The 27,263-nt window shown below is 48.0% G+C and overlaps 1 protein-coding gene across 1 annotated transcript in view; it reads right to left on the reverse strand.

Moving 5' to 3' along the window:
• Positions 1 to 27,263, reverse strand: part of LOC119969114 — a 358,923-nt gene that overhangs the window by 70,400 nt on the left and 261,260 nt on the right. The window contains exon 28 of the mRNA XM_038802328.1: positions 16,215 to 16,348. Coding sequence (XP_038658256.1) covers positions 16,215 to 16,348 — 134 coding nt within the window. The remainder of the gene's footprint in view (positions 1 to 16,214; positions 16,349 to 27,263) is intronic.

Raw genomic sequence — 27,263 nt, forward strand, 5'->3', positions numbered from 1 at the left:
CCGGAGTAAAACTGCTTGTTAATAGGACAATGCCTTCTTTCTGGTCACTATCTTTTTCCTCTTGTGACTCTTCCATTTCATGTGTAGCTTCAAACATTCAATTATAACGTGGTGGACAGTTGAAAGCATATTGGTATTGAGAGTAACACCGAAAACATCAATTTATCATACCCCGGGCATGTTTGGGGTTCATTTTCCTATTTCCATTCTCCATGTCCCTCCTCCTATTATAGGTTTTAAATGGGTTACTGTCCTCATAATTTCTGGGTCCCAATCTCCTTCCGTATTCTCGGAACCTGTTTGTAGCCGTACGGTCTTGCCATCCTGTCAGTAGTGTATCTTCCATAGTTTGCTTTATTGCTGACTGACCCATTTGTGACATAAGAGCCATAGGAATTGAATGTTTACCCAGGAACTTCTTTAAGGTCTCTATCATCTGATCGAATAAAGTATCATTATCCGAAAACTTACCTCCTCTCAAAACAAGGAGCCAATTCATATTGGACACTCTAGCACAGTCCAGTAACTTAATGCCAACACAGACTGTGGAAATTCCAGGCGTTGTTTGTGCAGCCTTCTGTATAGTGCTAAATTCCATTATATAGTCCCCACTAGAGATATCCTTTGTTTTCCGAAATCTATTGAATTCTGACTTCATATGCACTTAACAAGTCATCCTTTTGATAAATCTTATCCATGAAACGTAATAGAGTCTCCAGACCTTCTTCTGAGTCTAACTTTTCCAATTCCAGTTCAGAAAATACTTTGCTCTGGATTTTACCCTCATAAAGTAAAGAAAGAGCCAATGCCACACCTTGTTTCCTCTTTCCCAAGGCAGTTACCTTAGTCCACATAACAACCGCACTTCCCCATTGATCGTACGATCCCCTTTCAGAAAATAATGGTGGATAGTCATATCTGGCCATCTTTATCCTAGGTTCAGCCATATTTTCTTCTTTTTTCCTTCTCACTCACTCCTTGGTTGATGTTTTTTTTTTCCAAGAAAAGTGTCTTTTTTTTTTTTATAAATGTTTTTATTCAGTTTTCATATTTTATATTGAACAAATTACAAATTGTTAGGAGAGAAAAAGAACAAAAAAAAAAAACAAACAAACAAACACGCAAAAATTAACATACATATTTACAGGTAAGCATCTTCGTAGTGGTAACTGCGCCCCCCCCCCCCCCCCCCCCCCCCCCCTCAACATGTTTATTTAGTTTGGTTTTGGGCCTTAGCTAGCCATCGAACCCCCGTACCGAACCTGTAGCCCCCCCCCCCCTCCCGCCACCTTCCCCCGACTATTCTTCCTCTTGTACATTGGCCACAAATAGGTCCCGGAACAGTTGCATGAATGGCTCCCACGTTCTGTGGAAGCCGTCGTCCGACCCTCGGATGGCAAATTTGATTTTCTCCATTTGGAGAGATTCCGAGAGGTCGGACAGCCAGTCCGCAGCTCTGGGCGGTGCTGCTGACCGCCAGCCAAACAGGATTCTACGGCGGGCGATCAGGGAGGCAAAGGCAAGGGCGTCCGCCCTCCTCCCCAGGAATAGATCTGGCTGTTCTGAAACCCCGAAGACCGCCACTATCGGGCATGGCTCCACCCTCACTCCCACCACTTTGGACATAACCTCGAAGAAGGCTGTCCAGTACTCCACGAGTCTGGGGCAAGACCAGAACATGTGGGCGTGGTTGGCCGGGCCTCTTTGGCACCGTTCACATCTGTCTTCCACCTCCGGGAAGAACCTACTCATACGGGTTCTTGTTAAGTGGGCTCTATGTACCACTTTTAGTTGCGTCAGGCTGAGCCTTGCGCACGTGGAGGTGGAGTTGACCCTATGCAGTGCTTCGCTCCAGAGTCCCCACCCTATCTCCATCCCCAGGTCGTCCTCCCATTTCCTCCTTGTTGCGTCCAGTACGGTGTCGTCCCTATCTACCAGTCGGTCATACATGTCACTACAGTTCCCTTTCTCTAGGATACTTGCGTCCAGTAGGTCTTCCAGTAGTGTCTGTCGTGGCGGTTGTGGGTACGTCCTTGTCTCCTTTCGTAGGAAGTTTTTGAGCTGCAGGTACCGTAGCTCGTTCCCCCCAGCTAGCTGAAATTTCTCTGTCAGTTCGTCCAGTGTTGCGATCCTGTCGTCCGTGTATAGGTCCCTGACTGTCAGTGTCCCCCCGTCCTGCCTCCACCTTTTGAAGGTGGCGTCAGTCAGTGCTGGTGTGAACCTATGGTTGTTGCAGATGGGAGCCCTGTTCGACATTTTGGTCAGGCCAAGTTGCTGCCGCAGTTGGTTCCAGGATTGGAGGGTGGCTGTCACCACTGGGCTGCTGGAGTGTTTTTTGGGTGGGGATGGGAGTGCTGCCGTGGCGAGGGCCCGGAGGGAGGTTCCCATGCAGGAGGCCTCCTCCGCACGCACCCACTCAGCCTCTGGCTCCTGGATCCATCCCCTTACTCGCTCGGCTGTTGCTGCCCAGTGGTAGAATTGTAGATTCGGGAGGGCTAGCCCTCCCCTGGTTTTTGTTTTTTGTAAGACCTTCTTTGGGATCCTAGCATTTTTACCCCCCCATACGAATGCCATGATGAGTTTGTCCAGCGCTTTGAAAAAGGCCTTGGGGATGTAGATCGGAATGGATCTAAACAGGAAGAGGAACCTGGGCAGTACGTTCATTTTGATCGTCTGAACTCTCCCCGCGAGGGAGAGCGGGAGTGTGTTCCATCTTTGCAGGTCCTTTTTAACTTCCTCCGTCAGGCTGGTGAGGTTCCATTTGTGGATCCCTTTCCAGTCATGGGCTATTTGGATCCCCAGGTAGCGGAATTTATGTCGGGCTTGATTGAACGGCAGCCCCTTTAGTGCTGCCCCCCCCCCCCCCCCCCCCCCCTTGCGGGTGTACTGGGAAGATCTCACTTTTGCTCATGTTGAGTTTGTAGCCCGAGAAGGCTCCAAACTCTTTCAGGAGCGCGATGGTTCCGTCCATGCTGCTTTGTGGGTCCGAGATATAGAGGAGCAGATCATCCGCATAGAGTGAGACTCTGTGCTCTCTACCTCCCCTTCGGATCCCCCTCCAATTTTTTGCTGCCCTGAGCGCGATTGCTAGCGGTTCAATTGCTAGTGCGAACAGCAGCGGGGACAGTGGGCATCCTTGTCTGGTGCCCCTGTGCAGCTGGAAGTATTGGGAGTTGGTATTGTTGGTCTGTACACTCGCCATGGGAGCGTTGTACAGGAGCTTTACCCAAGCGGTGAACCCTGTTCCAAGCCCGAACCGCTCCAGTACCTCTATGAGGTATTTCCACTCGACTCTGTCGAAGGCCTTTTCTGCGTCCAGGGAGACGATCACCTCTTGTGTTCTCTCCCCGGAGGGGGTCATTATCACGTTCAGCAGGCGCCTGATGTTCGCGGTAAGCTGTCTACCTTTGACAAAGCCCGTCTGGTCCTCTGTGACCACCTCAGGTACACAGTCTTCTAGCCTCTTGGCTAGGATTTTGGCCAGTATTTTGGCGTCTGCATTCAGCAGAGATATGGGTCTGTATGACCCACATTCCGTTGGGTCTTTGTCTTTCTTAGGTATCAGCGAGATTGAGGCCTGTGCTAACGTGGGTGGCAATGTGCCCCTAGCTAGCGAGTCTGTGAACATCTCCCGCAGGTGCGGGGCCGGAAAAGTGTCTTTTAACCCTTTTCATTTACACAGCAACCATTCTCTGCTACCACTGTTAGCCTCTGGCTGCCGTTGAGTCAAAAGTCAAGAGATCTGCTCCTTTTCCCAAACACCTTTATTTTTCCTTCAACACACACTGCACCAAAACCTGATCATCACTCACATGCTCCAAAAGTCACCTGTAGCCTCTTTACATATCAGTGCCCATTATTGGATCAATGAGACATCTTATTGGAATGTTTCTTAACCCATTCCTGAACAATACTCAAAGACTTTTACAGACGCAGAAATTGCTCATATTTAAAGCTGTTGCCACAGAAAAACTAGTGCTGGGGTAAGAATATTAAAGCAGCTTAGGTTTCAAATTATTTAGGATATTGAATTGATCAATTCCCTTTTTGGAATCACTGCTGACTGATAAACACCCAAGTAGCTGGCTGCAGCTGCTCTTTCTGTTGATCAGTTTGCTGCTGTTTCCAGTGCTGGTGGGAGCTTCAGCTTGAGCTGAGATGATGTTGTGAGGAAGTGAAGCTGCAGTATTTGCTTCCCCAATCCCCAACCCTACCTGCCCCTTCAACCCTACCTGCCCCCCAACCCTACTTAACTGCCCCCCCCTCATTGGGGAAGCTCATATTCATGAAAAATATTTTTGATGTGAGTGCAGACACTCTCTCTGTTGCTGCTACTGTTTCCAGTGTTGAGCTGCATGGGGGAAGGAGAGAGAGGGAGGAGAATAGGAGCAGACCTGCTGCTGGAGATGGCTGACCGGGGTTGGATTCAGGCCAAGAATGGAAGGTCTACTTGGCGCTGTATTGGTAAAGATCGCACCCCACCGCCTGCAGCTCGAGGTGAATGGCTGGTGGCATGCTGCTGCTCCTGGACGCTCCGGGGGTTGGCCCCTTGGACTGCTGAAGTAGACCGTGGTATTTTGGTACCTTTCTACTGACCTTTGTCTGTTTTGGAGAGTCTATCTGTGGTATTCCCCGAGACGTTGCCATGTCACTGGGTGGCCATTTTCTGGATTGTTGGTGAACTTTTCAAGCTGCACCGGGTGTCAGCGAGTTTTGTGTCGGACACTGTTTTGTTGTACTAGGACTGACTTTTTGGAATTTTGTGTTTGATTTGTTATTGTTGTCTCTGTCCATGTTGTTCAACTGCTCTGCTTGCCGGTTGGGCAGGTTAACATGGTACTGTGAAGGAAGGTCTCTCTCTCTCTCCTGCCACGCCCTGGTGTGTATCTTTCCGGTGGTGGAGGGAGCCTTTCTTCTGATGTGAGGCTACTGGGCCGGATAGGGGCGGGGGCTGAGTGATGAACGGCACTAGGACTGACTTCTTGGACTTTTGTGTTGACTTATTACTGTTGTTTTAAACTGCTCTGCTTACAAATGGTCCCTTGTCGGTTGGGGAGGTTACCACTGTTCCGTGAAGGAAGGTCCATCTCCTCTGCCACACCTGACTGTGTATCTTTCTGGTGGTCTGTGCTCCTTGCGGAGGGAGCCTTTCCTCCGGTGTGAGGCTACCGAGCCGGGGGGAGGGGAGAAAAGACTGTTGGTTTGGATTTAACTGGAAATTGCCCCTCAATAGGAAAAAATAATTGGGTACTCCTAAATTTATATTTTACTATAAATGTCATGGTTGTGGTTCATAATCAACTGTCCTCTCTCGATTCCTCCACTGTTGCTAAATTAACAGACTGCTTATTTGATGTCCAGCACTGTATGAACTGGTGGGAGGATGGGCTAGTGTGGGTCAGGGACATGTTTGTGGAGGGCAAGTTTGCTGGGCTAGAGGAAGTGTAGGAGAAGTTCGAGCTCTCATGGGGGAGTGAGTTCAGATATTGGCAGGTGCAGGACTTGTGTGTAAGGAGCTGCCTTCATGTCCTCAGGTACCAGAGTGTACGCATTTGGAGAAATGTTTCTCCCAGATGAAATGGGGGATAGTAGGATTGGGGACATATATGGGTGGTTTGGAGAGCAGGGCACAACCTTAGTTAAAAACATCAAGCGGAAGTGCGAGGAGGAGTTTGGGATGGAGATAGGATGGGGTCTTTAGTGCAAAGTAATGTGCCGAGTGAACACAACCTCCTTCTGCGCAAGGGTGAGTCTTAGACAATTTAAGGTGGTGCATAGGATCCATGTGATTTGGGCCCGGATTAGTGGGTTTTTCCCCCAGAGGTAATGGATGGGTGCTGGAGGGGAAAGGGGCCAATGTTGTGGCCTTCGCCTCTCCAATCGCCTGACGATGAATACTTTTGAGTTGGAGGTTGGCTATGCCACTGGGGTTCACCACATGGCTGGGAGAATTGGCTTCCAGCCTGATAATCACATTGAAATATATGCAAATCGGCAGTTTGCATGTTCACAGTTGTGGGGCAGGTTGCACACTACGGTTAGCAACAAGGGAGAGGGTAATGAGAATGGATTTGCTGCCTGCCGCCGATCCCACTTTTTGGCTATGCTCCATCTTCCATCTCCATTCCCAACTGCAGCAGTGGGGAAAGGAGAATCCCGACCATTAGGTCATATGACCAAAAGCTTGGTCTAAGAGCAAGTTTTAAGGAGTGTCTTAAAAGGAGAAAAGAGAGTTCTGGGGACAGAGCATTAAACAACAAATTATTGGACCTTGTAACCATAAGACCATAAAACATAGGAGCAGAATTAGGCCACTTGGCCCATCAAGTCTGCTCCGCCATTCAATCATGGCTGATATTTTTCTCATCCCCATTCTCCTGCCTTCTCCCCATAACCCTGATCCCCTTATTAATCAAGAACGTATCTATCTCTGCCTTAAAGACACTCAGTGAATTGGCCTCCACAGCCTTCTGCAGCAAAGAGTTCCACAGATTCACCAAACTCTGGCTGAAAAAATTTCTCTTCATCACTGTTTTAAAGCCATCGTCCCTTTAATCTGAGATGGTGTCCTCTGGTTTTAGTTTTTCCTACAAGTGTTTCCTACAAGTGGAAACGTCCTCTCCACATCCACTCTATCCAGGCCTCGCAGTATCTTGTGCATTTCAATAAGATCCCCTCTCATCCTTCTAAACTCCGAGTACAGACCCAGAGTCCTCAAATGTTTCTCATACGACAAGTTCTTCATTCCAGGGATCATTCTTGTGAACCTCCTCTGGTCCCTTTCCAAGGCCAGCACATACTTCCTTAGATATGCTCTAAACTGCTCACAATACTCCAAATGTGGTCTGACCAAGCCTTATACAGCCTCCGAAGTACATCCTGGTCTTGTATTCTAGCCCTCTTGACATGAATACTAACATTGCATTTGTCTTCTTAACTGCTGACTGAACCTGCACATTAACCTTACGAGAATTGTGAACAAAGACTCCCAAGCCCCTTTGTGCTTCTGCTTTCAAAGCATTTCCCCATTTAGAAAATAGTCTATGCCTAGATTCCTCCTTCCAAAGTGCATAACCTCACACTTTTCCACATTGTATTTCATTTGCCGCTTCACTGTCCACTCTCCTAACTTGCCAAGTCCTTCTGCAACCCTCTTGCTTCCTCAATACTACCTGTCCCTCTGCAGATCTTTGTATCATCTGCAAACTTAGCAACAGTGCCTTCAGTACCTTCTTCCAGGTCATTAATGTATATTGTGAAAAGTTGAGGTCCCAGCACAGACCCCTGAGGCACACCACTAGTCACCAGCTGCCATCCTGAAAAAGACCCCTTTATCCCCACTCTTTGCCTTCTACCAGTCAGCCAATCCTCTATCCATGCCAGGATCTTGCCCTTAACACCATGGGCTTTTAACTTATTTAACGGTCTCTTATGCGGCACCTTGTCAAAGGCCTTCTATAAATCTAAATAAATCACGTTCACTGATTCTCCTTTGTCTAACTTACTTGTTACCTCCTCAAAGAACTCTAACAAATTTGTCAGACACAAACTCCCTTTGACAAAGCTGTGCTGACTCAGTCCTATTTTACCATGCACATCTTTAATAACAAACTCTAAAATCTTACCAATGACCGAAGTCAGGCTAACCGGCCTATAATTCCCCATCTTCTACATCATTCCCTTCTTAAACAGTGGTGTTACATTAGCCACCTTCCAGTCCCCTGGGACCTTCCTGCCTTCAGTGATTCCTAAAAGATCATCACTAATGCCTCCACAATTTCCTCAGCTATCTCTTTTAGGACCCTAAGGTCCAGTCCAGGTGACTTATCCACCTTCAGACCTTTCAGTTTCCCCAGAACCTTCTCCTTAGTAATGGTCACTGCACTCACCTCTGCCCCCTGGTTCTCCTGAAGCTCTGGCATCCCACTGGTGTCTTCCACCGTGAAAACTGATGCAAAGTAACTATTCAGTTCGTCTGCCATTTCTTTGCTTCCTATTATTACTTCTCCAGCCACATTTTCTAGTGGTCCAATGTCTATTTTTGCCTCTCTCTTACCTTTAATATATTGAAAAAATCTCTTCCTATCTTCCTTTATACTACTAGCTAGCTTGCACTCTTACTTCATCTTTACCCCCCTTATTGCTTTTTTAGTTGTCCTCTGCTCACTCTTAAAGGCTTCCCAATCCTCTGGTTTCCCACTAATGATCGCCACTTTGTATGCTTTTTCCTTAGCCTTTATGCTGTCTTTGACATCCCTCGTCAGCCATGGATGCCTTGTCCTCCCCTTGGCATGTTTTCTCCTCCTTGGAATTAATTTCTGTTGTGCCTCCTGTCTTGTGAGAGTGCCTTTAAGAATTGGATGTTTAAGCAATGTACCTTTAAGAAATGCAGTGATGTCAGAGTGTGGGTGGTGCTGGGCTTAAGCTCGGCCACTTTGAAGTTTTTATTTTCAGTTATGAGAGACAGCAGCTGAAAAGTGCCTGGCTGGTTTGCTGTGAGCTGCATGAAAGGAGAAAGACAGTTTGAGGAGAAAGCTAGGAGTGTCTGTGTGTTTTGCAAAGAGCTGCAGGAAGAAAACACAGCGCTGGTCTGTGGATGTCTGCAAATCCAAAGACTATAAATATATTCAATGTAACCTCATGTCTGTTTTTGAAGGTGAAGTCTTTGGATGTTTAAAAGAACAGTTTGAAAGACTATTTAGTGTTGTAGTCTTTTGGGGTTATTTTTGAAGTAAGGGGTGTTAAGAGATCCAATGTTTATTTAAAAGGTTAATTTGAGTTCATGGAATAAACATTGTTTTGTTTTTAAAAGCACGTGTCCATAATTGTAATACCACACCTGGGCAACAAGCCGTGTGCTTCAAAAGCTAACAATCCATTTAAGGGGGAGGTTGGTTGAATTCCATGATACAATTTGGGGTTCTGAAAACCCCTCTCCCATAACACTCCCTAAAAACCGCCAAAAACCCCTGCCATTGCTGTTCCACTGTCTTCCCTGCTGGGCCCCTTCTCCAATCAACACTAGCCAGCTCCTCCCTTATGTCTTTGTAGTAACCCTTATATAATTGTAATACTGTTACATCTGATTGCAGCTTCTTCCCCTCAAACTGCAGGGTAAATTGCTCCCTCAGGGTTCCTTCACCTTAAGTTCCCTAATCAAGTCTGCCTCATTACACATCACCAAATCCAAAATCGCCTGTTCCCTAGTGGGCTCTGTCACAAGCTGCTCCAGAAAACCATCTCATAGACATTCCACAAATTCCATTTCTTGGGATCCACTACCAACCTGATTTTCCCAGTCCACCTGCATATTGAACATTGTAACAAAAGCAATGTAATAATTGTGGGGACTTAATTTTTGTATAAACTAGCTAATCACATTGACAAAAGTAGTCTGGAAGATGAGTTTGTAGATGTTCCTACAAAGAACAAAGAAAATTACAGCACAGGAACAGGCCTTTCGGCCCTCCCAGCCTGCACCGATCCAGATCCTTTATCTAAACCTGCCGTCTATTTTCCAAGGATCTACTTCCCTCTGTTCCCCGCCCGTTCATATATCTGTCATCTTAAATTATTCTATCGTGCCCACCTCTACCACCTCCGCTGGCAAAGCGTTCCAGGCACCCACCACCCTCTGCGTAAAAAACTTTCCACGCACATCTCCCTTAAACTTTCCCCCTCTCACCTTGAAATCGTGACCCCTTGTAACTGACACCCCCATTCTTAGAAAAAGCTTGTTGCTATCGACCCTGTCCATACCTCTCGTAATTTTGTAGACCTCAATCAGGTCCCCCCTCAACCTCCGTCTTTCCAACAATCCTAATCTACTCAACCTTTCTTTATAGCTAGCACCCTCCATGCCAGGCAACATCCTGGTGAACCTCCTCTGCATCCTCTCCAAAGCATCCACATCCTTCTGGTAATGTGGGGGCCAGAACTGCATGCAGTATTCCAAATGTTGCCTAACCAATGTCCTACACAACTGTAACATCACCTGCCGACTCTTGTATTCAATACCCCGTCCGATGAAGGCAAGCATGCTGTATGCCTTCTTGACCACTCTATCGACCTGCGTTGCCACCTTCAGGGTACAATGGATCTGAACTCCCAGATCTCTTTGTACATCAATTTTCCCCAGGACTCTTCCATTGACCGTATAGTCCGCTCTGGAATTGGATCTTCCAAAATGCATCACCTCGCATTTGACTGGATTGAACTCCATCTGCCATTTCTCTGCCCAACTCTCCAATCTATCTATAATTTGCTGTATTCTCTGACAGACCCCTCGCTATCTGCAACTCCACCAATCTTAGTATAATCTGCAAACTTGCTAATCAGACCACCTATACCATCATCCAGATCATTTATGTATATCACAAACAACAGTGGTCCAAGCACGGATTCCTGTGGAACAACACTAGTCATCCTTCTCCATTTTGAGACACTCCCTTCCACCACTTCTCTCTGTCTCCTGTTGCCCAGCCAGTTCTTTATCCATCTAGCTAATACATCCTGAACCCCATGCGACTTCACTTTTTCCATCAACCTGCCATGGGAAACTTTATCAAACGCCTTACTGAAGTCCATGTATATGACATCTACAGCCCTTCCCTCATCAATTAACTTGTCACTTTCTCAAAGAATTCTATTAGGTTTGTAAGACATGACCTTCCCTGCACAAAACCATGCTGCCTATTACTGATAAGTCTATTTTCTTCCAAATGTGAATAGATCCTATCCCTTAGTATCTTCTCCAACAGTTTGCCTACCACTGACATCAAGCTCACAGGTCTATAATTCCCTGGATTATCCTTGCCACCCTTCTTAAACAAAGGGACAACATTAGCAATTCTCCAGTCCTCCGGGATCACACCCGTGCTCAAGGATGTTGCAAAGATATCTGTTAAGGCCCCAACTATTTTGTCCCTCGCTTCCCTCAGTAACCTGCGATAGATCCCATCTGGACCTGGGGACTTGTCCACCTCAATGCCTTTTAGAATACCCAAAACTTCCCCCTTCCTTATGCCGACTTGACCTAGAGTATTTAAACATCCATCCCTAACCTCAACATCCGTCATGTCCCTCTCCTTGGTGAATGCCGATGTAAAGTACTCATTAAGAATCTCACCCATTTCCTCTGACTCCACGCATAAATTCCCTCTTTTGTCTTTTGAGTGGGCCAATCCTTTCTCTAGTAACCCTCTTGCTCCTTATATATACGAATAAAAGGCTTTGGGATTTTCCTTAACCCTGTTAGCCAAAGATATTTCATGACCCCTTTTAGCCCTCTTTAATGCGCATTTGAGATTTGTCCTACTTTCCCGATATTCCTCCAAAGCTTCATCAGTTTTTAGTTGCCTAGATCTTATGTATGCTTCCTTTTTCATCTTAGCTAGTCTCACAATTCCACCCGTCATCCATGGTTCCCTAATCTTGCCATTTCTATCCCTCATTTTCACAGGGAGATGTCTGTCCTGCACTCAAATCAACCTCCCCTTAAAAGACTCCCACATTTCAAATGTGGATTTACCCTTAAACAACTGCTCCCAATCCACATTCCCTAGCTCCTGCCGAATTTTGTTATACTTGGCCTTTCGCCAATTTAGCACTCTTCCTTTAGGACCACTCTCGTCTTTGTCCATGAGTATCCTAAAGCTTACGGAATTGTGATCGCTATTCCCAAAGTAATCATAGACTGAAACTTCAAACCACCTGGCTGGGATCATTCCTCAATACCAGGTCCAGTATGGCCCTTTCCCGAGTTGGACTATTTACATACTGCTCAAAAAAACTCTCCTGGATGCTCCTTGCAAATTCTGCTCCATCTACGCCTCCAACACTACATGAGTCCCATTCAATGTTGGGGAAGTTAAAATCTCCCATCACGACCACCCTGTTGCGCCTACATTTTTCTATAATCGGTCTACATATTTGTACCTCTATTTCACGCTCGCTTTTGGGAGGCCTGCAGTAAAGTCCCAACAATGTTACTGCACCCTTCCTATTTCTTAGCTCGACCCATATTGCCCTCCTTAACCACAGCTGTGATATCATCTCTGACCAGTAATGCAACTCCTTCACCCCTTTTACCGCCCTCTCTATCCCTCCTGAAGCATCTATACCCTGCGATATTTAGTTGCCAATATTGCCCTTCCCTCAACTAAGTTTCAGTAATACCAATAACATCATATTCCCAGGTACTAATCCAAGCCTAAGTTCATCTGCCTTACGTGCTACACTTCTCCTGGAGCAGTTTATTGTGGAACCAACTAGGGATAAAGATATCTTCGTTCTAGTATTATGTAATGAGGTAGGGTTATCTCAATAAAAGATCTGCTGGGAACTGTTGATCATAATTCCATTTCAAGTTAGAAAGTGACATATTCCAAATTGGAATAGGAAAAGAAACAAGGAATATGAAAATAAATTGAGACATTTTACAAGTATGTAGGCAAGAGAATAGCTAAAGCAAAGAGAAATTATCATGGTGAATGAGGAAATGGCAAAGACATTGAACTAATATTTTGTGTCATAAGTAACAAAGCAGAAATAGAGGGTAATCCAAGGTGCTATAAAGAATTATGAAATTAATGGAGACAAGGTGCTGGAGAAACCAAAGGGACTAAGGTTTGACAGAGCTACAGGACCTGATGGCTTATATCCCAGAGAGTTGCAGACAAGAGTCCCAAAATTCCCTAGATTCTGGAATGATCCTAGGAGATTGGAAGTTAGCAAATGTGACACTGCTATTCAATGAGGTGGGGTGGGAAACTTAGCCTGACATCAGTCATCAGAAAAGTACTGGTATCTATTATTAAGGAAGCTTTAGTGCACTTGAGAAATCCTAGAATAATCAGGTAAAGTCACTATGGTTTTATGAAATGGAAATCATGTTTGACAAATGTGTTATTTTGGGGGGAATGTAATTAGTTGGGTTGATTAAGGGGAACCTGTAGATGTAGTATAACTGTATTTCCAAAAGGATTTCATAAGGTATAACACAAAAGGTTAATAAATAAGATAAGGGCTCATGTAATTTGGGGTAATATGTTAACATGGATAGGGGATTGGTTGAAGGACAGTAAGCAGAGAGTAGGGATAAATGGAGCATTCTCAAATTGGCAGGCTGTAACTAGTAGAGTGCTTCAAGGATCAGTGCCAAGGCCTCAGCTATTTACAATCTATATTAATGATTTAGACGAAGAGACAGAGTGTAATGTATCCACGTTTGCTGAGTAGAAATTTAAGTTATGAGGAGGACACTTGCTGCAAAGAGATGTCGACACGTTAAGTAAGTGGACAAGATGTCAGACAGAGTATAATGTGAGGGAAGTGTGAGATTGTTCATTTTGGTCATATAAATAGAAAAGGATTGAAACTTGTAAGTCCTGATGCTCAGAGGGACTTGTGCAATCGTACAAGGAACACAAATGTTAGCATGCAGGTACGCAAGCGATTAGGGATGCAAATGGCATGGTGTCCTTTATTGCAAGGGGATTGGAGTACAAGAACAAACAGGTCTTGCTACAATCATACAGGACTTTGGTCAGACTGCACCTGGAATGACATGTGCAGTTTTGGTTTCCACATTTAAGGAATGATATACTTGTATTGGGACAGTACAGCAAAGGTTCACTAGGTTGGCATGAGAAGGTAGTCTTAATGACAAGAAGCTGACTAAATTATGCCTATATTTCCTGGCGTCTATAAGAATAAGAGGTGATCTCATTGAAACAAAAGATTCTGAAGGGACTTGACAGGGTAGACAGAGGTTGTTTCCACAGAAGACTAGGGCATGGCCTCAGGATAAAGGGTCGATCATTAAGGACAATAATGAGGAATTTCTTTACTCCAATGTGTTGCGAATCTATGAATTCTCTATCCCAGAAGAATGTGGCTGCGCCATTGAAGACCATATTTAAGGCTGTGATGGACAAATACTTGGTGTCTCTGAAAATTGAGGGTTATGGGCAGCAGGCAGGAAAGTGGAGTTGATACTCTAAATCAGCCATGATCCTGTTCATAGAGTTTACAGTACAGAAGGAGGCCATTCGGCCCATCGGGTCTGCATCAGCCCTTGGAAAGAGCACCCCACTTAAGCCCAGGCTTACAACCTCTCCTTGTAACCCAATAACCCAACCTAACCTTTTGGACACTGAAGGTGCAATTTAGCGTGGCCAATCCACCTAACCTGCACATCTTTGGACTGTGGGAGGAAACCGGAGCACCCGGAGGAAAGTCACACAGACATGGTGAGAAAGTACAAACTCCACACAGACAGACAGTCACTCGAGGCCGGAATTGAACCTGGGACGCTGGAGCTGTGAGGCAGCACTGATAGCCACTGTGCCACCGTGCAAGATAACAATCTTCCGTGATAATAGCATATAAAAGTATACCCAAGTTCAATGTGTATGTCTGCAACTGAAAATTCTTCGGTTTCTTGGTGGGGTGGGGGGGGGGGGGGGGGGGGGGGGGATCTCTCCCAGTAATCTCATAATCACACGGGCAGTCAGAAGAACATCCTAGGTTCTACACTCTAGAATGCCCTCATTAACTGTTGGGTGGTAAAGCAAGTTCACTAGCCTTATTGGCTCTCCTCCTATTTCCTGTGTTCTTTATGTGATCTTGCGGAAGGATATTGCAGACCTCAGAAACTAAAAGCCCGGCCTCCAATGGTGGAGCAAAATCATTTGGCTCTGTACAAGAGGTCAGAAATTGCGGAGCACAGATTCCTTGGAGGATTTGGGGACTTGACTGGGAACAAGTGTATGTCAGTTAGCACAGGGTTGTTGGTGACTTACAAAGTTAAGACACGGGCAACTGAGCTTTAGATAACCTCAAGATTATGAATGGTAGAATGTGAGAGAGAAGCCGCAAGTATGTTAGAATAATTGAGTCTCAAGGTAACAGTTCTCCAGCAGGTGATCAGGGAGGCAAAAGCTAGGGCGTGGCACCCCCTCCCCATGAAGGATTCTGGCTGGTCTGAGACCCAAAGACTGCCACTTTTGGTCATGGCTCCACCTTCACTTCCACACCCTGGACATGGTCTCAAAAGGGACCGTCCAGTGCCTGGCAGGTTGAGGCATGCCCAGACATTGAAGAGTGTGGTTGTCCAAGCCTCACCTGGTTTGTTCCCACACCTCGGCCAATATCTTCGACTGCCCTACCTTCACCTGGGCTATCGCCTTCTCCACCAATACTTTCATTGCTGCATCACCTCTTTCCTCATCATCTCCATGTGCTTGGTAAACTGTTTTTCAAACACCCCGGCCATCTTCTCCACTGTGAAGGGCGCAGCCCCACCCAGCGACCCAGTCTCCATCTTTCCTGCTGCCAGGCTGACCTGCTCACGATGCCAAACCTTTACTTGTCCCCCTTTTCCAATGAGTTTTTTTTCTGATTTTCCAACAACCCCCTCCTTCCTAATGTCTTCCTGCACGTGTTCATCCAACAACTGCTCCTGGGACCGGACATTAAATTCCGAAAAACCGAGCCTCGAACAGGAGCCACCCAGCATGCGGCTTCCACCTTTATGCCGTCACCGGAAGTCCCTCTATCCATTTACACTGTGTATTTATCGTATGTCCCAAGGACTGTACGCAGAACAATACTTTTCACCGTACTGCGGTACATGTGACAATAAGCCCAAATCCAATGAGAGTTCCGAAACATAGAAATACAATTGTCATGTGATCCTATTGCAATTTTACATTTTACAAGAATGTTTGGCTTGAGGACCAACCTGAAAACAAACTGATTTACTCTTCATCGATTTCAGGTCTAAATTATAGATATAGATATAGAACAGTACAGCACAGAACAGGCCCTTCGGCTCTCGATGTTGTGCCGAGCAATGATCTCCCTACTCAAACACACGTATCCACCCTACACCCGTTACCCAACAACCCCCCCCCCCCCCCCCTTTAGCCTTACTTTTTAGGACACTACGGGCAATTTAGCATGGCCAATCCACCTAACCCGCACATCTTTGGACTGGGAGGAAACCGGAGCACCCGGAGGAAACCCACGCACACACGGGGAGGATGTGCAGACTCCGCACAGACAGTGACCCAGCAGGGAATCGAACCTGGGACCCTGGAGCTGTGAAGCATTTATGCTAACCACCATGCTACCGTGCTGCCCCCGTTATGTTCAGTTAAAGAATAAAGACACCATTTTCAGATGTTGTAAACAAAAAATTAAATAACAACCTGTAAGTACCGCAATCTTCATCTGGTAATGCTGCTGCGTTGTCATCTATGGCACATGGATAATGATAGGATCTTCTGCAGCTTTTCACTTCACACCCAACAGTAGCCCCTTTCTTCCTGCATGAAGAGCACCTCTGAAATGAGGAGAAGTAAAACAGAATTTGGAGTTTGATGAGTAATATCCAAAGTGAAATAAAGAATTTGTCTTTATATAGCACAGAGCATAAGTGCCAGCATGGACCATATAAGAACATAAGAACTAGGAGCAGGAGTAGGCCATCTGGCCCCTCGAGCCTGCTCCGCCATTCAATTAGATCATGGCTGATCTTTTGTGGACTCAGCTCCACTTTCCGGCCCGAACACCATAACCCTTAATCCCTTTATTCTTCAAAAAACTATCTATCTTTACCTTAAAAACATGTAATGAAGGAGCCTCAACTGCTTCACTGGGCAAGGAATTCCATAGATTCACAACCCTTTGGGTGAAGAAGTTCCTCCTAAACTCAGTCCTAAATCTACTTCCCCTTATTTTGAGGCTATGTCCCCTAGTTCTGCTGTCACCCGCCAGTGGAAACAACCTGCCCGCATCTATCCTATCTATTCCCTTCATAATTTTAAATGTTTCTATAAGATCCCCTCTCATCCTTCTAAATTCCAAAGAGTACAGTCCCAGTCTACTCAACCTCTCCTCATAATCCAACCCCTTCAGCTCTGGGATTAACCTAGTGAATCTCCTCTGCACACCCTCCAGCGCCAGTACGTCCTTTCTCAAGTAAGGAGACCAAAACTGAACACAATACTCCAGGTGTGGCCGCACTAACATCTTATACAGTTGCAACATAACCTCCCTAGTCTTAAACTCCATCCCTCTAGCAATGAAGGACAAAATTTCATTTGTCTTCTTAATCACCTGTTGCACTTGTAAACCAACCTTCTGTGACTCATGCACTAGCACACCCAAGTCTCTCTGAACAGCGGCATGCTTTAATATTTTATCGTTTAAATAATAATCCCGTTTGCTGTTATTCCTACCAAAATGGTAACCTCACATTTGTCAACATTGTATTCCATCTGCCAGACCCTAGCCCATTCACTTAACCTATCCAAATCCCTCTGCAGACTTCCAGTATCCTCTGCACTTTTCGCTTTACCACTCATCTTAGTGTCATCCGCAAACTTGGACACATTGCCCTTGGTCCCCAACTCCAAATCATCTATGTAAATTGTGAACAATTGTGGGCCCAACACGGATCCCTGAGGGACACCACTAGCTACTGATTGCCAACCAGAGAAACACCCATTTATCCCAACTCTTTGCTTTCTATTAATTAACCAATCCTCTATCCATGCTACTACTTTACCCTTAATGCCATGCATCTTTATCTTATGCAGCAACCTTTTGTGTGGCACCTTGTCAAAGGCTTTCTGGAAATCCAGATATACCACATCCATCGGCTCCCCGTTATCTACTGCACTGGTAATGTCCTCAAAAAATTCCACTAAATTAGTTAGGCATGACCTGCCCTTTACGAACCCATGCTGTGTCTGCCCAATGGGACAATATGGGCTGACTGGCCTGTTCCTGTGCTGTTTAGGAAACACTGCAGCCAATTTACGCATAGCAAGAGCGATATAATAATGACCACATAATTCTATTTTAATGACGTTGATTGAGAGATAAATTTGCTGTGTTTTAGAAGGTCATGAAGAGCCCACACCAAGTTCGTAGAAACAAAATTTTGCTTTATTTTCCAACTACTATTATATAGTCAGTATATAGTTGGTACCTTACTGGCTGACTATCTAGATATCGTTAGAGGTCCCCGCCCCCTTATCAGTGGTACTCTATTCTGCAAGGCCCACGGAGTAGTTAATCATTCCCAGCCCACAAACCCATGTGGGTTACATAATCCACCCCCCCCCCCCCCCCCCCCCGGCCCAAAGTCTGAAGAATACTCTGAAGATCATGGCGAGGGAGAGCACCAGGCTCTCTTGGCGGCTAACGCCGCTTCCGATACAAACATTGCTGTGGCTGCACAGCCTAAGGCTGCAACTCTGAAGGAGGCTCCTTCTGTTTCCGTCTCCGAGTCTGAGTCAACGACCTCAGTCATGTTGTGTCTTGACTCCCTTGGGGCTCTGCTGTGGCCTGAGAAGGAGCAAATGTGGCTCAGGATCAAGTTTCCGAGAATGAGGAATTTTCCGAAGTAGTCGTCACAAATCGCCTAGACCGAATGCGATCAAGATGCTTTCGCACGATCCAACTTTGGGTTGCACCTGGGTAGAAAACGGCTCTGTTTGGTGGAGGATAACGCCTAGGGTCCACTGGGCACCATCAGCTAATTTTCGAACAAACACCGAATCACCTGGTATAATGGGCCTGGATGGTTAATATTGAATGTGACAACGCCCTTGCTGCTCCTGGTTGTGGCGCACTGTCACACTTATGTCTAGGAAGATCATGCCAAGGCGGGTAAAAACTGTTCCTCCCATCAGCATTTTGGTGATGGTCACCCCAGTTACAGCATGCAATGTGGTCCTGTAGCAAAATAAAAAACGAGTCGAGATCCTGTGGCGGCCATGGAGTGAGTGATCACACACAGGGCAGCTCCGGATCGACGGTGTTGACTCTTTTCACCCGAAAGCGGAGGAATTTCAACACAAAAGTGTAGGTGGAGGTGTGGAGGAGAAGTTTCCCCTGGGAGTGGCATGTCTGCTGTGTTATCAAACCCGGCAGAAGAAGGCTAAAGATCTGGCCAAGGACCTGGAGGAGACTTGTTGCGCAATAGCAATTGAGAAGATGGTGGAGGGAGAAGGATTGTTGCAAGATGGAAACCTCCAGATGGAGCAGCTGATGGCATTCATTTAGAGAGGAGTTCTGCCAGAAACGAAAGGAGATGCAGGAAGATCGGTCGAAGGCCATCGAAGATGCATTTGCATCCTTGAAAGGATCGATGGAGAGTTGGGAAGTGCTTGGAGGCACAGGGGTCACAGATTCAGGAGATAGAGGTGATATCCGACCATGGCGATTGAGTGGTAGCATTGGAGAGGGAGGTAGGGCAAGTTATTAAGAGCAAAGGTAGAGGAGCAGGAGAACAGATCCAGAAGGCAGGATCTGTGTACCATTGGCTTGCCTGAGAGTGTGGGAGGCACGGGTGCCACGAGATACGTCTCGAGGATTCTGCTGAGCCGTTCTCGACAAGGTGAAGGCCATGAGAGAAAGCTGGGCGAACCCTTGAACATGCATTCATATTGGACAGTGGGTTTGGACCCGACGAGTCACTGAACTACAAGGCCGTGGCTAGAAGCAGCACTATCTGCTATTCTCATGATGCTTGCATTTGCAGAATCATGGTCCCTGCAGGGGTTGCTGGGTAAGGCACACAGGTCCCTAAGGCAGAATCCAAGAGCAGGGGAACCGCCGTGGGTGGTGATTGTGAGGCTCCATAATTTTGAGGAGAAGATCATGTTTTGGGCCAGGGAGACGCAGAACTGCGAATGGAAGGGGAATCTATCCGGACTTTGGAGCGGAGCTGGCGAAAAGGTGCGCCGGGTTCAACAACGCCAAGGCGATTCTAAACCGAAGGCAGATACGGTTTGCGGTACTGTACCCGGTAAAACTGTGGGTGACGTTTGAAGGAAGGAAGTACTATTTTGAAACCACAGAGGTTGCCAATGATCTTAAATAGAGACCATAAACTGGGGGAGAACGGAATGCTGATGGGAGTCGGAGGAGTTGGAACAACAGAGTTCGGAAGATGTGGGTATTATGGGGATCGGAGGTTTGGGGGTTTTAATTCTCAGCTGGGACGTGGCAGTGCTGGAGTAGGAATGAGATCATGGACAGAGAAGGGAGCCATTTTGGATGGGCCCGGTTTAGGGCAAAATGAAAGGGGGCAGGAATGGAAGGGGAGGATGACGAACAGTAGAAGGGAATGGAGGCGCAAGCCTCCGGTATGGTTTGTAACATGGAATGTACGGGGACTGAAGGGGCCGGTGACGAGGTCTCGGGTCTTCACGCACTTGATGAGCTTGAAGGCGGAGATGGTCTTTCTCCAGGAGACCGGTTAGGTTGACAAAGGGATGGATGGGTCAGGCATTTCATTTGGGGTTTCATTTGAAGTTGCGGGGGTGGGCCATCCTGCTGAGCAAAAGGACAAGGTTTGTAGGTGCCAAGGAAGTGCAAAACCTGGGGGTATATGTGACAGTGAGTGGGGTGTTGTAGGGGACATTGGTGGTGTTAGTGAACATTTATGCGGGCAGCACGGTGGTGCAGTGATTAGCATTTCTGTCTCACAGCACCGAGGTCCCAGGTTCGATCCCGGCCCTGGGTCACTGTTCGTGTGAGTTTCACCCCCAAAACCCAAAGATGTGCAGGGTAGGTGGATTGGCCACACTAAACTGCCTCTCAATTGGAAAAAATGAATTTGGTACTCAAATTTTTAAAAGTGAAAATTCATGCGCCGAATTGGGACGACGTGAGGTTTGTGAAGGAGTTGCTGGGAATGATTCCAGACCTGGACATGCATCAGTTGATAATGGGGGGTGATTTCAATTGTGTGCTGGACGCGAGGGTGGACAGGGCGAGCCCCAAGTCAATGGGAAGGTTGAGGATGGTGAAGGAGCTGGGAGGGTTTCTGGAAAGGATGGGAATGATAGATCTGTGGAGGTTTTGGAACCCAAGGGAGAGGGAGTACGTCTGCTCCTCGCACGTTACAAGGTATACTCCAGAATTGACATTTTGTAGTGAGCTGAGCGGTGTTGGTGGGGGCGAAGTATGCGGGAATCATGATCTAAGACCATGTGCCGCACTGGCTGGAATTCAGGCTTAGTTTGAGGCAGGAGCAGAGACCAGGATGGAGGTTAGATTCGGGGCTTTTGCCAGATAAGGGGTTCTGTGAGAAAGTGCAGTCGGTGATCAGAGACTATGAAAATGAAATGAAATGAAAATCGCTTATTGTCACGAGTAGGCCTCAATGAAGTTACTGTGAAAAACCCCTAGTCGCCACATTCCGGCGCCTGTCCGGGGAGGCTGGTACGGGAATCGAACCGTGCTGCTGGCCTGCTTGGTCTGCTTTAAAAGCCAGCGATTTAGCCCAGTGAGCTAAATCAGCCCCTGGAGTTGAATCAGAGTGGAGAGGTATCGGCAGCCACATTTTGGCAGGAGTTGAAGGCGGTGGACCGAGGAGAGGTTATCTCGTTCAAGGCTCACAGAGATGGGAGAAGGAGGAAGGGGTATATACAGTTGATGGATGAGATAGTCAAGGTGGACCGGAAATCGAGTGCCCCACCAAGGAGGGGTTGGCGGAGAGAAAGAAGTTACGGGACAGTAGGGTAGCTATGGAGGTCAAGAGGTGCAGCATGAATACGGAGAGAAGACAAGCCGTATGTTAGCCCATCAACAACAGAGGCAGGCCGCATCCAGGGAAATCCTGAGAATATGGACAGGAATGGGGCCGGTAGTATCGGAGCCGGGGAAGTTTAATGAGGCGTTCAGGGAATATTACCAGAAGTGATATAGGGCCAATTTGAGGTGGCGAGGATGGGGACATGGGGCGGTTTTTGGATGAGCTGGAATTTCCAAGGCTGGATGAGGAGAGGAGGCAGGCACTGGAGTGCCTTTAGGGTTGAGAGAGGTGATGGATAGCATAAAAGGGATGAAGTCTGGGAAGACCCGGCCGGATGGTTACCCGGCCGAGTTCTATAAGGAGTTTGCGATGGAGCTGGAACTTCATCTATTGGGGATGTTTAGCGAGGCGCTGGAGAAGGGGGTGTTGCCGAAGACACTGATCCAGGCGCGATCACGCTAATCCTGAATAAGTGAAAGACTTTGGAGTGTGGGTAATACAGGCCCATATCATTGTTAAATATGGATGTGAAAATGTTGACTAAGTTAATGGCGGGGAGGATGGAAGGATTCGTTCCAAGGTGGTTGCAGAGGACCAAACGGATTTTGTGACAGGTAGGCAACTTTCCAGTAACATTAGGAGGTTATTAAATATGATCATGACCCCATTGAAGGGATGGTACCAGAGGTAGCGGTCTCTATGGCATGGAGAAGGCTTTCGACTGGGTGGAGTGGTGGTATCTGTTTGAGTTTTGTGAAGGTTTGGGTTTAGGCCGAAGTTTGTGGCATGAGTGGGCAGCACGGTAGCACAAGTGGATAGCACTGTGGCTTCACAGCTCCAGGGTCCCAGGCTCGATTCCCTGCTGGGTCACTGTCTGTGCGGAGTCTGCACGTTCTCCCAGTGTCTGCGTGGGTTTCCTCTGGGCACTCCGGTTTCCTCCCACAGTCCTAAAATGTGCAGGTTAGGTGAATTGGCCATGATTGCCCTTAGTGACCAAAAAAGGTTAGGAGGGGTTATTCGATTACGGGAATAGGGTGGAAATGAGGGCTTAAGTGGGTTGGTGCAGACTCAATGGGCCGAATGGCCTCATTCTGCACTGTATGTTCTATGTCTACTGTACATGGCCCCAGTGGCAAGTGTACGGATAAATGAGATGAGTTCATGGAGCTTCGGGTTGTACAGGGGAACGAGGCAGAACTGTCCGCTGTTGTCGCTGCTGTTTGCACTGGCAATAGAGCCCTTGGCAATGGCCCTTAAGGGGTCAGTAGAGTGGCAGGGAATTGTTAGGGGGAATAGGGAATACCGGGTGTCGCTGTACGTAGACGACCTGCTGCTGTTCGTATCGGACCCATTGGAGAGTATGGGGGGGGTATTATGGGCATACTCGAGAGCTTTGGGGCCTTCTTGGGCTATAAGCTGAATGTTGGAAAGGGTGAGGTGTTTCTGGTGAATGTGGCGGGATGTCCTTGCGTTTGCCTTGTTGAGAGCCCAGAGGGGATCATAGAATTTACAGTGCAGAAGGAGGCCATTCAGCCCATCGAGTCTGCACCAGCTCTTGGAAAGAGCACCTTATCCAAGGTCCACACCTCCACCCTATCTATCTTGAAGGTCAAATACACCATTTGAGGGTTGGTAAAAGGATTTTACTTGAGATGGCAGCCATTCATTTCCTTTTTCAAAGAATTAGTCACCATTAGCTGTTTGGGCTGGAGGGGTGTCATTAGTTATCATTTTTTTTAGTTTTAGGGGTAGGGGGTGGGGTTAGTAGGGTTTGAATGTGTTATTCATGTACTGTATCTGTATGTATTATGCGGTGGATTGTAGATTTATTTTGTAATAATGAAAAATTATTTTGTAATAAAAGTTTTTTAAATTAAAGAACAGCATTACAGTCCTCCTTTGTATCCAAGCAAATATTTATCCCTCAACCAATAATGCAAAAAGAAATCTGCTCATTATCGGATTGCTGTTTTTTAGCTTGCCGTGTGCAAATCAGCTGCTGAGTTTCCCACATTACAACGGTGGCTAAACTTCAAAAGTACTTCATTGGCTGCGAAGCGTGTCACAAAAAGAGTGTATACAAAAATATCCTACATTGTATAAATCCATAGTTAAAAGAAATACCAAAGTGATATTGCAGAAACAGTAAGAATGCAAATTCAGAAAGGCAGCAAAATCCAACTTTGGAAAACACAATGGAAACTTTTAGAACGAGCTTTTGAGAAAAATGGCGAGAGTGTAGACAGGACATCTGCATAAGGCGTTGAACAGCACCAAAAAATGTGGGACTGATTAAATCAATCGCAGATACCGTCAACAATTAAATCAGTAAGGAGGCAGAAAGGTCCTGCCACAGATAACAGAATATAGGACGATCAGACATCAGATATAACTGCATTCACAGAAGAGAACTGAGTAAGCAGATTGAAGGCAATGTTGGAATGAATAGAGGCAATATTGGGATGATTATGAAGTAGGACATTTTTAAGGCTATATTGGATTTGTATTAATATTTACATCATCAAAGCATTCTTCATTTATTGGACTGATTGGCACCATTTATGATTTAAAGGGATGGGCATTCGTTTGAATCCCATTTTTGCACAGCTGAGAAACCTTTTTCGAACGAAATGGAGAATCTATAATCTGCCTAGCAACAGCACGAAGCTGCATCTTAAAACGGCACCATGGCCAGAAGATTGGGATATCTACGATTCAAGACCCTGACAGTGGGGCAAATATATATATATATAGATTAAAATTATTGATTAAAATTAATTAAAACATAAAATGAAATGTTATAAAATGAAATGTTGTAACACCAAAATGACCCAGGCAGGCAAAAGAAACCTAAGGATTAAATATATTGATTAGATTAGTTTTACACACAGACACAAATCCTATCAAACAGGAGGCTGACACAATAGATTCCCAAGGTTAGCCCAAGAACCACACTCAACACCTAATCAAGGTCCAGCATAGAGATAATGGGACCCCATTGTAAGTCAAGGCAACACCTATTAAAACTAAGCAGATAACGAGACATTGACGTCGGAGTCAGGAAGCCCAGGAAATCCTGTATCTGTACTATTCAAATGTAAAACGGCAAAAGCCTGCCAAAACCATGTATCTGTACTATTCAAATGTAAAACGGCAAAGGCCCGCCAAAACCTTGCAAATGCTTGTACTCTATAAATATTGAACCTCGTCTGCATATCGTAGAGATCACCATGGTCAAGCCATTGTTAGGAGCTGGCTGCGTGGGTCTCCCTGAAGGACTTCAGAACTCGTAATACAGTAAAAACGCTTTGAACCTTGCCTTGAGACTCGACCTCTTGAATGCACTGGCACAAGGGATTTTTCCCTACAACAATTAGATTGGACTGGAACAAATGTCCAGTTTTGGCTTATTTCCTAATCTAGAGGTTATGCTGTATACATAAAAAGGTTCTTGACTCTCCCTTTCTAACTAAGGTGCACATTCACATAAAAGGGAATGAAAAACGGGAGATTGAGGGTAGAGAGCCAAAAATGGGCTGGATTCTCCGATTTGCAGACTATATCCTGACGCAAGCGTGGGAACGGTGGCCTTTTACGTCCACAAAACGGCCACCGATTCGCCATCTGGTGGTGGATGGAGGGGGGTGGCAGGCAGTGTAGAGCACCTGGCTCTAGTTGCCGATACGGCCAGAGAATTGGCAGGTCCGTGGCCGCGCAAGCACACGGCGACGGCCTGCAGCGGCTGCGCCGTGCAACATGGCGTCGGCCACACGTGGACCTGGCCTACCAAATAGTGCCCCCCTTTCACCAGGTTCACCATTCCCAGACCACCCTCTACCAGTGCTGCTAGTCCCTGCCAAAGCCCCCTCTGCCCGCGGACTGGCTCTCCACCCGTCCCAACCTCCCCTCCCGGACTCGCTCTCGCCACCCCTCCCAACCCCCCAGCACTCGCTCTCGCCACCCCTCCCAACCTCCCCTCCCGGACTCGCTCTCGCCACCCCTCCCAACCCCCCAGCACTCGCTCTCGCCACCCCTCCCAACCTCCCCTCCCGGACTCGCTCTCGCCACCCCTCCCAACCTCCCCTCCCGGACTCGCTCTCGCCACCCCTCCCAACCTCCCCTCCCGGACTCGCTCTCGCCACCCCTCCCAACCTCCCCTCCTGGACTCGCTCTCGCCACCCCTCCCAACCCCCCAGCACTCGCTCTCACCACCCCTCCCAACCTCCCCTCCCGGACTCGCTCTCGCCACCCCCCCCCAACCCCCCAGCACTCGCTCTCGCCACCCCTCCCAACCCGCCAGCACTCGCTCTCGCCACCCCTCCCAACCTCCCTTCCAGGACTCGCTCTCACCACCCCTCCCAACCTCCCCTCCCGGACTCGCTCTCGCCACCCCTCCCAACCTCCCCTCCCGGACTCGCTCTCGCCACCCCTCCCAACCCCCCAGCACTCGCTCTCGCCACCCCTCCCAACCTCCCCTCCCGGACTCGCTCTCGCCACCCCTCCCAACCCCCCAGCACTCGCTCTTACCACCCCTCCCAACCTCCCTTCCAGGACTCGCTCTCACCACCCCTCCCAACCTCCACTCCCGGACTCGCTCTCGCCACCCCTCCCAACCCCCCCTCCCGGACTCGCTCTCGCCACCCCTCCCAACCCCCCAGCACTCGCTCTCGCCACCCCTCCCAACCTCCCTTCCAGGACTCGCTCTCGCCACCCCTCCCAACCTCCCCTCCAGGACTCGCTCTCGCCACCCCTCCCAACCCCCCAGCACTCGCTCTCGCCACCCCTCCCAACCTCCCTTCCAGGACTCGCTCTCGCCACCGCTCCCAACCTCCCCTCCAGGACTCGCTCTCGCCACCCCTCCCAACCTCCCCTCCCGGACTCGCTCTCGCCACCCCTCCCAACCTCCTCTCCCGGACTCGCTCTCGCCACCCCTCCCAACCCCCCAGCACTCGCTCTCGCCACCCCTCCCAACCTCCCCTCCCGGACTCGCTCTCACCACCCCTTCCAACCCCCAAGCACTCGCTCTCGCCACCCCTCCAAACCTCCCCTCCAGGACTCGCTCTCACCACCCCTCCCAACCTCCCCTCCAGGACTCGCTCTCACCACCTCTCCCAACCCCCCAGCACTCGCTCTCGCCACCCCTCCCAACCTCCCCTTCAGGACTCGCTCTCACCACCCCTCCCAACCCCCCAGCACTCGCTCTCCGCCACCCCTCCCAACCCCCAGCACTCGCTCTCGCCACCCCTCCCAACCTCCCCTCCAGGACTCGCTCTCACCACCCCTCCCAACCCCCCAGCACTCGCTCTCGCCACCCCTCCCAACCTCCCCTCCCAACCCCCCAGCACTCGCTCTCACCACCCCTCCCAACCTCCACTCCTGGACTCGCTCTCACCACCCCTTCCAACCCTCCAGGACTCGCTCTCACCACCCCTTCCAACCCTCCAGGACTCGCTCTCACCACCCCTCCCAACCCCCCAGCATTCGCTCTCGCCACCCCTCCCAACCTCCCCTCCAGGACTCGCTCTCACCACCCCTCCCAACCCCCCAGCACTCGCTCTCACCATCCCTTCCAACCCTCCAGGACTCGCTCTCACCACCCCTCCCAACTTCCCTTCCAGGACTCGCTCTCGCCACCCCTCCCAACCTCCCTTCCAGGACTCGTTCTCACCACCCCTCCCAACCTCCCTTCCAGCACTCGCTCTCG

Source organism: Scyliorhinus canicula, chromosome 7 (genome assembly GCF_902713615.1).
Source record: "Scyliorhinus canicula chromosome 7, sScyCan1.1, whole genome shotgun sequence".
Lineage (NCBI taxonomy): Eukaryota > Metazoa > Chordata > Chondrichthyes > Carcharhiniformes > Scyliorhinidae > Scyliorhinus > Scyliorhinus canicula.